The 12,621-nt window shown below is 40.5% G+C and overlaps 1 protein-coding gene across 4 annotated transcripts in view; it reads right to left on the bottom strand.

The window, feature by feature from the left end:
- LOC119953397 (procathepsin L-like) overlaps positions 1 to 12,621 on the bottom strand; it is a 107,891-nt gene that overhangs the window by 17,116 nt on the left and 78,154 nt on the right. For 2 of the 4 annotated variants that reach the window (XM_038777633.1, XM_038777635.1), the window contains exons 2-5: positions 5,820 to 5,945; positions 5,050 to 5,172; positions 1,534 to 1,683; positions 64 to 288 (exon numbers count right to left, since the gene is read on the bottom strand). In XM_038777633.1, the coding sequence (XP_038633561.1) occupies positions 64 to 288; positions 1,534 to 1,683; positions 5,050 to 5,172; positions 5,820 to 5,945 (624 nt within the window). Of the gene's footprint in view, positions 1 to 63; positions 289 to 1,533; positions 1,684 to 5,049; positions 5,173 to 5,819; positions 5,946 to 9,399; positions 9,441 to 11,385; positions 11,577 to 12,621 lie in introns of those variants that run through there. The other 2 variants (XM_038777634.1, XM_038777636.1) reach the window with 2 other exon arrangements.

Below are 12,621 nucleotides of genomic sequence, written 5' to 3'. Positions count from 1 at the left end.
GACTAATTTCTAGAGGTACACCTGTAGAAAATACTGGATTTTGTCACTCTCGTAAGCTCTTACCGTTCCAGTATAGGGATAGGAAGTCTCATTGTCTATTCCACCATTGTGCTCCACGTACTTAAACGCTTGTTCTACTCGTCCACCGTGACACCCTTTGTTGCCATGGTGTCTAGAACAGTCGACTAGGTTCTGTTCACTCAGCGAGATGAGTTTTCTTGTCTTCCTGAAGATCTGCCCCTCTAGTGATCCGGTTGCACTAAATGCCCAGCATGAACCACAACGACCCTGGTAATGCAACAGTCGAGGTATTATTTAAATGGTGAAAGACTACAGAACGCACTTGTACAGATGGATTTGGGTGTCCTCGGACATGAATTACAAAATGTTAGGGAAAGGTACAGAGTATGATTTGGAAAGCAGATGAAATGAAATAAAATGAAAATGAAATTAAATGAAAATCGCTTATTGTCACGTGTAGGCTTCAATTAAGTTACTGTGAAAAGCCGCTAGTCGCCACTTTCTGGCGCCTGTCCGGGGAGGCTGGTACGGGAATCGAACCGTGCTGCTGGCCTGCTTGGTCTGCTTTAAAAGCCAGCAATTTAGCCCAGTGAGCTAAACCAGCCCCTAGATGTTGGTATTTATTACAAGGGGATGAAAATATAGAAATAATCTTAGAATCTTTATTATTGTCACAAGTAGGCTTCCATTAACACTGCAATGAAGTTACTGTGAAAAGCTGCTGGTCAGCACACTCTGGCGCCTGTTTGGGTACACAAAGGAAGAATTGAGAATTCACCTAATGTACACGTCTTTTGGGATTTGTGGGAGGAACCGGAGCGCACGGAGAAAACCCACACAGACACAGGGAGAGCGTGCAGACTCCGCACAGATAGTGACCCAAGCGGGAATCGAACCCGGCTCCCTGGAGCTGTGAAGCATATAATGAATTTCAACAAGGAACTAGATGGATTCTTGTCAATATTCGGATTTAGAGTGATCAGAAATTCATCAAACGTGCTACAGGTAGAGCTGCATGGACCAGAGCATCGTGACTTAAATCCATTGCTACAAAGCAGAATAACTATGGGACCGTGGCACATTTAAATTGCAGCAATGTTATATTTCAGTTGAGGTGTCACTATTGAAGTGGAATAAATTGAAACATTAAACACAGCAAGGTTCTACAAATAGAAATGTGATAATGACCTGATCATTTCTCTTTAGTGATTTTTGTTGATTAAACTTTGGCCCAGATGACATGGAGGACTTCCCTGCACTTCTTTGAAATAGAGCATCGGCTCTTTAGCTTCACCAAAGAGTGGAGGTGGGTCCTTGGTTAGCATAATCCAACATCATGCCCAAAATGGTTCTTTAGCGTATTTTTATATTCTATATATCATCCCCACTGACCCTTTGACAAAAAATTCTGACAGTAAACCAAATACATTCTTCAAAGAGTCTAACAGTAAGAGTGGGCTATGGTTTACTTGAGTTAGACCTAAAACATGCTTTTAGAATATGTATTTTCACCTGATTCTTCACTTCTGTGACATAGCCATGTCCACGCCAATCAACAGTCTGAGGAACATCAGACTGATTGGGTGTTGGTTCATTGAGAGTGGAACTCTGTGGGTTTCTTTGAACAAATCCATTCATGCATTGGTTGAACTCTTCACTAGTCTGAAGAATATAAAAGTTAAAAAAATGAGGGTGTTCAGTGTATTTTTCATGAGTATCTGAAAGATACCCCTGGCATGTCCCAAAATCCTTTTTTTTTTACAGTCAATGAAATCCATTGGAAGTTAATCAGTGTTGCAATGCAGGAAACACGAGTCAATTTGTACACAGCAATTTTCCACAAACATCAATGTGATAACCAGAGAGAAAATGCTGGAAAATCTCAGCAGGTCTGGCAGCATCTGTAGGGAGAGAAAAGAGCTAACGTTTCGAATCCAGATGACCCTTTGTCAGACCCTTTGTCAAACCCTTTGGCAATGTGATGATGACATGATAATCTGTATTTAGTAAAATTTGCTGATACAGTTTGGCCCGGACAACATGGAGGGCTACCCTGGACTTCTTTGAAATAGGGCATGGGGCCCTTAGCTCCACTGTAAAGGGCAGATGGGTCCTTGGTTAACATATCATTCAAAAGACAGCACTCCCTGAATAGTACCGTGAGACTATCAACCTAAGGACTTGTACCCACACACATCTGACCTGACTGCTATGACTGAATTTGACCCTCAGACCGTGTTAGGGTCCCTATTGCGACAGTCCCAGCTTTACCAATCTTTCGTCCTAACTGAAGTCTCATTCCTGGAACTACTGTCCAAAATCTTTTCTGTACCCCCTCCAATGCCTTCACATGTGTCCAAACCAGAAATGGACACTGGTCATTTATCATTATCATGAATACAGCACCTTTCATACTAAAAGCTTCTCACTTGTGACCATCAGTCAGGAAACGTAAATTGTGCGGTAGAAGACAACCCATTTTTTGGGTGCCAAAAAGAAAATTCTTTTACATATACTTTGGTTCCATTTCTCAGGGTCTGGGAATTAATTCTGATGTCTCCTGGTTGAGATATGTTGACTATGCATTGAATCCCTTGTCATCCCTATGCATGGTTATGGTGGCATTACTGCCATGATTAGGGTAACATTATTTAATTTGGGGGTGAATTGGATACATGGCTTAAAGGCTCCTGATACCGGTTTGATATTGCCTCATCAGAGAGTCACTTCACCGAGGATGCTGCATTAGCATTCCATTCTGATGGCCATATCCAACAACAAATGCACAGACATACTCATGCCTGTAAAGAGTTTGGTTGGACCATCAGTATCAATTGTCAGTGTTCGGGATGTTGCCGTACCACCAATCAGCATTGTCAGTATGACTCTGGATGTTGATGATAACTTCACTTATCAGGTTCCACAATCACCAGCATCTGTCACTTAATGTTGAATTCTGCACGTGCGTTGTAACCGCTGTGGATGTTATCTCCAAGCTGAGTAACAGTGTGAAACAACAGCAAACTGACTGAGAACATCAAGCTGCAAGTCCAGCAAACCTACATTCTTCATGCACTCTTCTATAGTGGTGTGACCTGGACAATATATCCCAGGGAAAAGAGCATGCAGAACAGTCTGTACCTTGGCTGTCTCCAAGGTATCATTAGCATTTATTGGCAAGGCAAGATCAACAGCTCAGAGATCCTGGAATGCATTAATTCCATCAGTGTGCACCATTGCTAAGTCCAGGATGTCTGCACTGCATCAGCTTTCATCAGATGGATGATGCCTATGTACCCAAAGATCTTCTGTATAGTGAACTGGTCGCTGGGTTGCGACCTGCTAGTTTTTCATACCTCCACCATAAGGACACTTGCAAGCAAAATATGATGATACTGGACATTGAAGCTGAAAAACACACGGCTGGGAAGTCAGAGAATCCCATTCATTATTGCTTCTCTTTAGAACACCCCAAAATAGTTCACAGCCAAAGGCCTACTTTACAGGATAACGATTGTTGTTTTGGTACTTGATGGCAGCAGCCAATTTTGGAGAACATGCTGTGAACAAAATGTTCCCCCAAACAACACGTGACTGACTGACCAGCTACTTTGGTTTTGATGGTATTATTTGTTTAAAAAAAATGTTGATCAGCTCACCGGGTGAATTTCCTGCTCTTCTTTGAAAAGTGCCATTTGCCCTCGTGAGTGACTGTGTTTAATTTCGGATCCAAAAATTACAACCTCGCACAGTGTAGCATAATAATATTAATGAGCTTTATTGTCACAAGTAGGCTTACATTAACACCGCAATGAAGTTTGAATTCCCTTAGTAGTGCAGTGGGACTTGATCACAAAAAACCTCTATGTCAAAAAAGTATTACAAACTAAGTCAAACTGGCACTGAAAGTAGGATGAGACTGACCTAAATTGCGCAAAGTTAAGAGCTCATTGTGTTGGAGGTAGCATAGTAGTGGCTAAAAGATTGTTTTCTGCCAAGCCAGCAAGTATGCATAAGTGGGGCTTTTTCTGATTGGCAGAATGTGATGAGTTGCCTCAGCTTTTACAATTTATATCACTGACTTAGATGAGGGAAGTGAAAGGCATGGCAGATGACACAAAGATAGGTAGTAAAGGATGTTGTGAAGAGGACAAAGTGGTTGCAAACGGAAATGGGTAGTTTGAGTGATTGGGCAGAAAATTTGCAAATGGAGTAAAATATGGGAAAATGTGAAGTTGTTCACTTCAAGAGGAATTAAGAAAGAGTATTACTTAAACGGAAAACCACTCCAGAATTCCGAGGTGCAGAAAAACCTCTGTGTTTTCATGCGTGATTCAAACGTTAGTATGCAGTTGCAGCACGCATTCAAGAAGGCTAATGGAATGCTGTCCTTTATTGCGAGAGGAATTGAACATAAAAGCAAGGATGTCATAAGGGCACTGGTGAGCCCATATCTCAAATACTGTGCAGATTTGGTTTCTTTATTTAAGGAAGGATGTAAATGCATTGAATGCGGCTCAGAGGTTGTTTACTAGACTGAGACCTGGAATGAACAGCTTGTCTTAAGAGGATAGGTTGGACAGACTGGACTTTTTTCGACTGGGGTTAAGAAGAATGAGGAGTGACTTGATTAAAATATATATAAAGTATATAAGATCCTGACTATCTAGACAAGGTGGACGTTGAAAGGGTGTTTAGAACTCAGAGGCACTGTTTTAAAATTATAGGTGGTCCTTTTAGGACTGAGGTGAGGATAATTTTTTTATGAGGGTTGTATGACTTTCAAATTCTCTGCCTGAGAAGGAGGTGGAGGCGGAAGATTGAATATTTTTAAGGCAGAGATAGATTTTTGTTAGGCGAGGGATTGCTGGTTATAGGAGGGGTAGATTGAAATGTGGAATTCAGAACACAAATGGATCAACCATTATCTTATTGAATGGTAGAGCAGACCCAAGGGGCTGGTGGCCTGCTTCTGCTCCTATTTCATATGTTCGTAAATACCTGCAGTTACTTTGTTTTGAGACTCACCATATCACCAAAGTGATTCATCTCCATGCGAAATGTGTGTTTACCCATTGAATACTCCAGGTTATGATCTTTAATTTTTTTGAGGTTCTTCTCCCATGTTGTTCTCCTCCAATTTTCTTCATTCTAAATGTAAAAACACAAAACTTATAGTTTCATAATCAAGACACCTGAAAACTTGGCGTACCCATGGCAAGAGAGCATAGAGATAGATAGCAGTGATGACAAGCTAGCCATCAGCTCAAAGGATTCAGACTATAATTTAATTATTAGCTGAACATATGATAGGAATGTAAACTGCTGTGGACAAGCTTAACATAGGCTATAACATAGAATTTACAGTGCAGAAGGAGGCCATTCAGCCCATCGAGTCTGCACCAGCTCTTGGAAAGAGCACCCTACCCAAGCCCATACCTCCACCCTATCCCCATAACCCCACCTAACACTAAGGGCATTTTGGACACTAAGGGCAATTTAGCATGGCCAATCCACCTAACCTGCACATCTTTGGACTGTGCATTAAGGTCATTATATACTTTCTTTCTTTAATTTTGGATAACAAACTCATTATTTACACCTTTTAACTGTTTAACCATTTAAATAAATTAGTATCCCCTCCCCCGCCCCGGCCACCGCACTCGAATGGAGTGAAAGAAAGCATCTGATCAAGAGGTATTATGGGCTGGTTGAGACTTTCAGTCTTTTTTGATTTTAACAAAAGCAAACAGATGAGTCTTGCCAAATTGAATACTTCCAGTGTTTCTGTTTCTTACCCCTCCATACAGTTTTCCATGAAGTGATGTCCATTCCATCCAATCTTCATCCCGTGCAGAGTCAAAGGTGAGTGAAGAGACTGCAGTCAGAATACAAGTCACCAGAAACGGAAAGAACTTCATCGTCTATTGCCAAAGAGATTATAAGCTGTTAGACACAAGACTAATCATCATTGCAGCGCAGTATATTAACATTAATTAAAACTACCGATTCCAATGACTCAATCTTTACATGTGCTGATGTGAGCAATGTGCATTAAAACCTTGTTAACTTAGAGCAAACAAGGCTGTATGGTCTCCAAGACTCAGATTAATTTCTGACAGACATTGGCTACTACAATGTAGCGACTACACTGTAGCCTGAAGGGGAATAAGTGCACTATGAACATGACTCCTTGTCTTGTGAATGAATAAGCCTGGTCAACAGCATTGGATATATATATATTCTCCATGGCTGCCAAATTATAAGGTGTCATGTGAAAATGCTTCCATTGAACTAAAGGCAGATAGCTGACATTTATGGATATCAAAAACAATAGGAGTCTGAACGTTGATCCCTGTAAACCTCACTCAAATCTTCACCCTAACTTAATGTAACTCTTCTAACGAACAGTTGATTTTTTTATTTTTATACAATTTTAACAGCAACTTGTATTTATATAATACTGTGTAATAAAACATCCCATGGGACTTTGCAGGAGCACTGTAAAACAAATTTTGGCACGGACTACATAAAGAGCTATGGGGCAGATGACTAAAAGCTTGGCCAAAGGAGTATGTTTTGATGAGTGTCTGAAAGGATGGTGGGGAGGTTTATAGAGGGAATTCCAGAGCTTAGAGCCTAGACAACTGAAGGCCTGCTACTAAAACTGGAGTTATTAAAATTAGTGTTCAAGGAACCAGAATTAGTAGGAGCATTGGAGGGTTATGGGGCTGAGGAAATTATAGAGATGAGGGCGGGAAAGACCATGAAGGTATTTGAAAACAAATACAAGAATTTTAAAATGGAGACACTTAACTGGGAGCAAATGTAGTTCAGTGAGGACAGGGGTGGTGGGTGAATGGGACATGAAGCGAGCAAGGACAGAGGACACCAGAGTTTAATGAGCACCAGTTTACAGAAAATCGAATTTTGGAGATTGATGAGTAATTCTTTGGAAAAGTGAAGTGTTGATAATATCCAAACTCAGAATTTAACCTGATTTTCCACAGCTTTGAACTGGAGTATGTCATGTTTCTGTGGGATTTTACTGATTACTTCAGTTGGCATTTGTAAACTCTATATCAGGCAAAGTTGTGCCTTAAAGACCTCTTTGCTCAAGCTTCTGATCACCTGCCCTAATATCTTTGTGGCTCAGTGTTAGAATGGTTTTATGACACTCTTGCAAAGCTCCTCTGAATTTTTTTCAGTAGTTTTGTTTGGAAACTTTAATAGATTTTTGTATGTGTGTCAAATCGTAAATTACCAGGCTCTTGTGGCTTTTTAAAAAACTATTTCACAGAATGTAGGCGTCATTGTTAGGCCAGCATTTGTTGCCTGACCCTAATTGCCCTCCAGAAAGTGGTGATGATGTGGCTTTGCTTGGAATTGTGACAATAAATATATCAAATTTGAAGAAAGATTGAAGTAAGAGAACTTTTATGGTAATAATAGCTTCAGGACATAATAGGCAAAATAAGTGACATGGACAGAATAAATGACCTCCTAGTCATTCTCTACGAACACTTGTAGTTAAACCACTGCATCTACAAGTAATGGAATCAATTAAAGAGCACTGTTTGCAGCTTTGACCTTTGCCTTACTTTGAAAAACTAATAGTGGGTGGATTGTGTAATGGTGGTTTTGAAATTGTTGACATTTATGATGCAGTCGGTTAAATGTTCCATGAGGTGACATTTTCAATCAGGTTTTTTTTGATAAATACAAGAGCATTGAATAAAAATTGAAGAAAAAATGAGAAATCTGAGTGAGTCAAGAAATCCCAGTTTGAGGTTGAAGCATCTGTAAAGTTTATAAATGATGGAAACTGGGAAAAATAAGTTCTGAGAAAGAAGAAACAAGCAAAGTGCAATTTCATGACTTCAGGATATCCTATAACCCATCACAGTTAATGAAATGTAATCTTTGTTATCATGTTGAGGAATATGGGAACCGATTTGTACAGAGAAAAGTGACCAGATAAACTGTTTTTAGTGGTGATGGCTGAGAGATGAACATTTGTGCCAGGGCACCACCCATAATCTTTGAATAATGCTATGGGATCTTTTGCATCAAAATGAGAGGCCATGGTTTAACATTTTATCCAGGCGAAAGCACATCTGGTGGTCCAGTATTCCCTGAGTACTGAACGGATGTGTCAGCGTAAGTTATGCAATTGTGGCTTGAATCCATAACTTCCTGTCTCAGAGGCAAGGGTACAGATAGTGAGCCGAAGCTGAAATCTGGAACAAAGAGAGGGGGCTTCTGGATCATTTTCATCTGTGGTCACCATTCACCATTTTACGTTTGAAGTGAAACCAGATAGAAACACTATTCTTTATTGCCAAATCCAACATGCAACTAAAGTGGATAGCAATTTGAAAGGTTCAAAGATTTCTTAAAAATTAACTTACAGGATGTGGGCATCGCTGGTTAGTCCAGCATTTATTGCCCATTCCAAATTGCCCTTAACCTGAGTGGCTTGCTAAGAGTCAACCACATTACTGTAGGTCTAGAATCACATGTAGGCCAGACCAGGTGAGGATGGCAGATTTCCTTCCTTAAAGGACATTAGCGAGCCAGCTGGGTCTTCACAACAATCAATGGTAAATTCATGATCACAAGCACGGAGAAAGTTTATATTCCAGCTTTATTGATAGAATTTAAATTCCACCAGATGCTGTCATGAGATTTGAAGCTGTGTCCCCATAAAAGTAGCCTGCGCGCCTGGGTTATTAGAATAATAACATTGCCATTTTCTCTAAATTTGGTTCCCAAACAATTTGGCTGATATAAGGAAATTGCCATCTGGATGTTTATATGACTTTCTATGCTTGATATTTTCTTGGGTTCAGAATTGCCAGCCACTGGTAAGCGGTCTTCACGATCTCTTTGGCCTGGAGTGTACACTTTTCTAGCCGTTCTGTTTGCAAATGATAGTGAGACTCAACAATCACAATCCCTTACTCTATATACTGTCCACAGTAAGGCATCATGTAGTTCTCCTTAAGAAGAGGAACTGGGGCAGCACGGTGGTGCAAGTGGTTAGCACGGTTGCCTCACTGCACCAAAGTCCCAGGTTCGATCCCGGCTCTGGGTCACTGTCAGTGGGGAGTTTGCACATTCTCCCCGTGTTTGCATGGGTTTCGCCCCCACGACCCAAAAAGATGTGCAGGGTAGGTGGATTGGCCATGATGAATTGCCCCTTAATTGGAAAAAATGAATTGGATATTCTAAATTTATAAAAAAAGAGGAACTGAACGTTCACAGTTTTACCAGACTCAGACTTGAGATGTGAAATGAACAAGGGCTTTTCTTAAGGCAAGTGGACAGACTGTATATTGTAAAACCAACAAATTAAATAATGACATTGCCACTCACTTTCTCTCTAAGCGTAGGGAATGAATTTCTCCAGGGCCAGTGCAACTTCAGAAAAGAACCACAGCAACCTGAGAAAATTAAGTGTTTACATTGTTTTTCCTGAGGTTTCCATGTCTCTTTTTTCAAAGTTGTGGCAATTGGAAAGCATACGCAAGTCTAGAGGTAATAAAAACATGGGTTTCAGCTGCAGATGAGCAATTGGGCGATGTTCCTTGGGTGGAAATAACGGTCTTAGTGATAGGGTGAATATGTGGTCAGCTGCTCATGTCAGGGCTGACTATGATATCAAGGTTGTCAGTAGAGTGCAGCCTCAAATAGTTGCCAGGGAAGAGGGATAGGATTGAGGGCTAAGAAACAGGGTTTGGAGCAGGGATTGAAGACTATGTTTTCGGCCTTCTCAATATTTGATTGGTGAAAATATTTGTTCATCCAGTACTGAATGTCAGACAAGCAGCCCAACTATTTAGGCAGTGGAGGAGTCAAGACACTTCAAAGAGGACAGGTAATCAATGACTTGATCCTTTTACAAAGGGTTTCAGACACAATTCTATAACTCCATCTCTAACAGTACTGTGGGTAGATCTACACCACAGGACCCGGATTAAATTCCGGCCTCTGGTGTCAGTACGTGTGGAGTTTGGACTTTCTCCCTGTGTCTGTGTGGGTTTCTTCGGTTGCTCTGGTTTCCTCCCACAGTCCAAAGATGTGCAAATTAGGTGATTGGCCAAGCTAAATTGCCCCTTATTATCCAAAAGGTTGGAGGTGCTACGGGGATGGGATGGGGGTGTGGGCCTAGGTAGGGTGCTATTTCCAAGGTACAGACTTGAGCCGAATGGCCGCCTCCTGCTCTGTAGGGATTCTATGATTGTAAATCAAACCCATTAATCCAGGTTGAGCTTGGTTATTTGATCTGAGCCAAGTCTGCTTTAGATCATTTCTGCAGAATACAATTGCAACCATTTGAAGTTACATTGAAGTCAAAGGCTGCATTTCCTTATCATTGGTAAATATATAACAATGACAAAAATGTTTGTCCCTTGTTTAACCTACTTGGGAAATATGAAACGAAATATCCTTGCACTCTGTCTTAAATAACATATAAGCACAGCCTTGTTTCCTGGAGAGCACCATTCCTATGCATATATGGGGCTGGTTTAGCAAAGGGCTAAATCGCTGGCTCTTAAGGCAGGCCAGCAGCACGATTTAATTCCCGTACCAGCCTCCCCGAACAGGCGTCGGAATGTGGCGACTAGGGGCTTTTCACAGTAACCTCATTTGAAGCCTACTTGTGACAATAAGCGATTTTCATTTCATTCATTAAGTGACCTTCGTCTGCCATAACTTTGTTTCTGTGCCTTGCAGACACGAGTCCACAGTAAACTGTTTAATCCTTTGTGCACTGCTTCTACATCTTTACAGTGCCAGCATGGTTCATTCAGTAACCTTGCCTCGGACAGAAGGTCATTATCTCAAGCTCATGAATCATACATTTAAGCTGATAATTCAACAAAGTACTAGTGAAATGTTGCACTTTTGGAGGTCTTGCTTTCCAGATGCAACATTAAACCAAGATCCCATCTGCCTTCCCAGTTAGACGTAAAAGATTCCATGGCACTATTTCAAAGAAGAGTAGATTCTTGCTGGAGTCCTGGGCAACATTTATCACTACATTACCTAAGCACCTTAGTTATTATCACATTGCTGTTTGTAGGACCTTGCTGAGTGTAACTGACTGTCCTGTTTCCTACATTATAGCAGTGACTACTCCTGAAAAGTATTGATTACAAAAGGAGATGCTGAATGACTTTCGATTTCCAGTGGCAAATTTAGAAACTTCTTTAGTGAAGACAAGTTACATCAAGCCAAAACACCAAGTTTGATCTAAAGGGCCTTTAGTTTGGAGCAGGACAGCAGATTAATGGAAAAAAATAATTACATTTCAGCAGTGCAAATTATTAGAAAGAAACAGAAATATAACAAACTAACCTTGCTATGATCTTGACAGTCAGATACTACAGCTCACTGGTGCACTGGGACTTCCTGGAAACTTGCACATATATCTTAGCCTCAACCAACTTGTAAAATGACTAATCAAGTTAGGTGTTAATTTAGCAGCACTGCCTTCAATGCACTCTGCTTCATTCTCATGCTGCCAATGAAGCAAATCAACTTAACAAAGTCACATTTCCTGTTCACGTATTCACTCATACAACAAGTTAATTTCCTTTTGCCTGTTTGTGCATACCGTTTGTAATCACCAAGATGAATGGTAACAGTACTGAAGATTTTTTTCTACTCTGCACTCAGAAACCACACTGATAAGACGCAGTCCAAGTCTGCACCAGTAGCATCCAAACTGCTTTACCACCACGGCACCACTATGGATCAATCTAAATTTGTTGGTAACTGGGCTGAAGATTTTTAATGAGCGATATCATTTGGAGTGCCCCAGATCTCAGTAAATGTTTCTTCCTGTTGTGGAAGCGAGTTGTCAACTCAGGATGGTTCCAGGGACAATCTCCAGCCTATATTGAGCTAGTTAAGATGGGGACAAATGCCTTTAGCAATAGCATTTGTGTCCCAGATTGGTGAGCCAGAAGATTAGTCACTAAATCCCATTGCTGTTCATTAACCATTAGCTGGTGCTGGAAGCTGGCATGTTTGTGGATATGAAATGAGAACTTGCTGGTATCAGTGGTAGCAACAGATGGAAATACAAAGCAGAGATGTTTGTCTACTTTTAGAATCCACAGATTATTATCTTAAGGAGGCAGCTAATAACGGGGATCTGATTAATAAGAAAGAAAGCTTTGTGTGGTACTTATGCACCCAGACTTTGCAGTTGTAATAATGCAGAATTGTCAATGTTTGCTGCCTTTACAACAGTGAAACTGACAGCAATTTTGGTATCCAGACATGCACAGTTCACGGCAGGGATTGTTGTCGGTGAATATTTGCTTCTCCACAGGGTTTTGAAGTTCTTGGAGACGACAGTATTTAGAAATCGTGGAACTGGTGTAAACCTTCTCTTTTATGCTGTAATATCACTGGATAAAATATTAAATCTCCTTAGGGGTGACCTTTTTTAAAAATAACATACAAAATTATAACAACTGCTGAGCAAGTTCTCTGGAATGTCATTTTTGTATTATGATAAGAATATTTATTGATTTTTAACATGGTAAATATGATCTTTTTGGAGGTTTTTTTTATTTCAACTCC

The sequence above is a fragment of the Scyliorhinus canicula genome, chromosome 18 (assembly GCF_902713615.1).
Source record: "Scyliorhinus canicula chromosome 18, sScyCan1.1, whole genome shotgun sequence".
NCBI classification, from domain to species: Eukaryota; Metazoa; Chordata; class Chondrichthyes; order Carcharhiniformes; family Scyliorhinidae; genus Scyliorhinus; species Scyliorhinus canicula.
The sequence above is the reverse complement of the archived record's forward strand: the minus strand, read 5'-3'. Positions and strand labels throughout refer to the sequence as shown.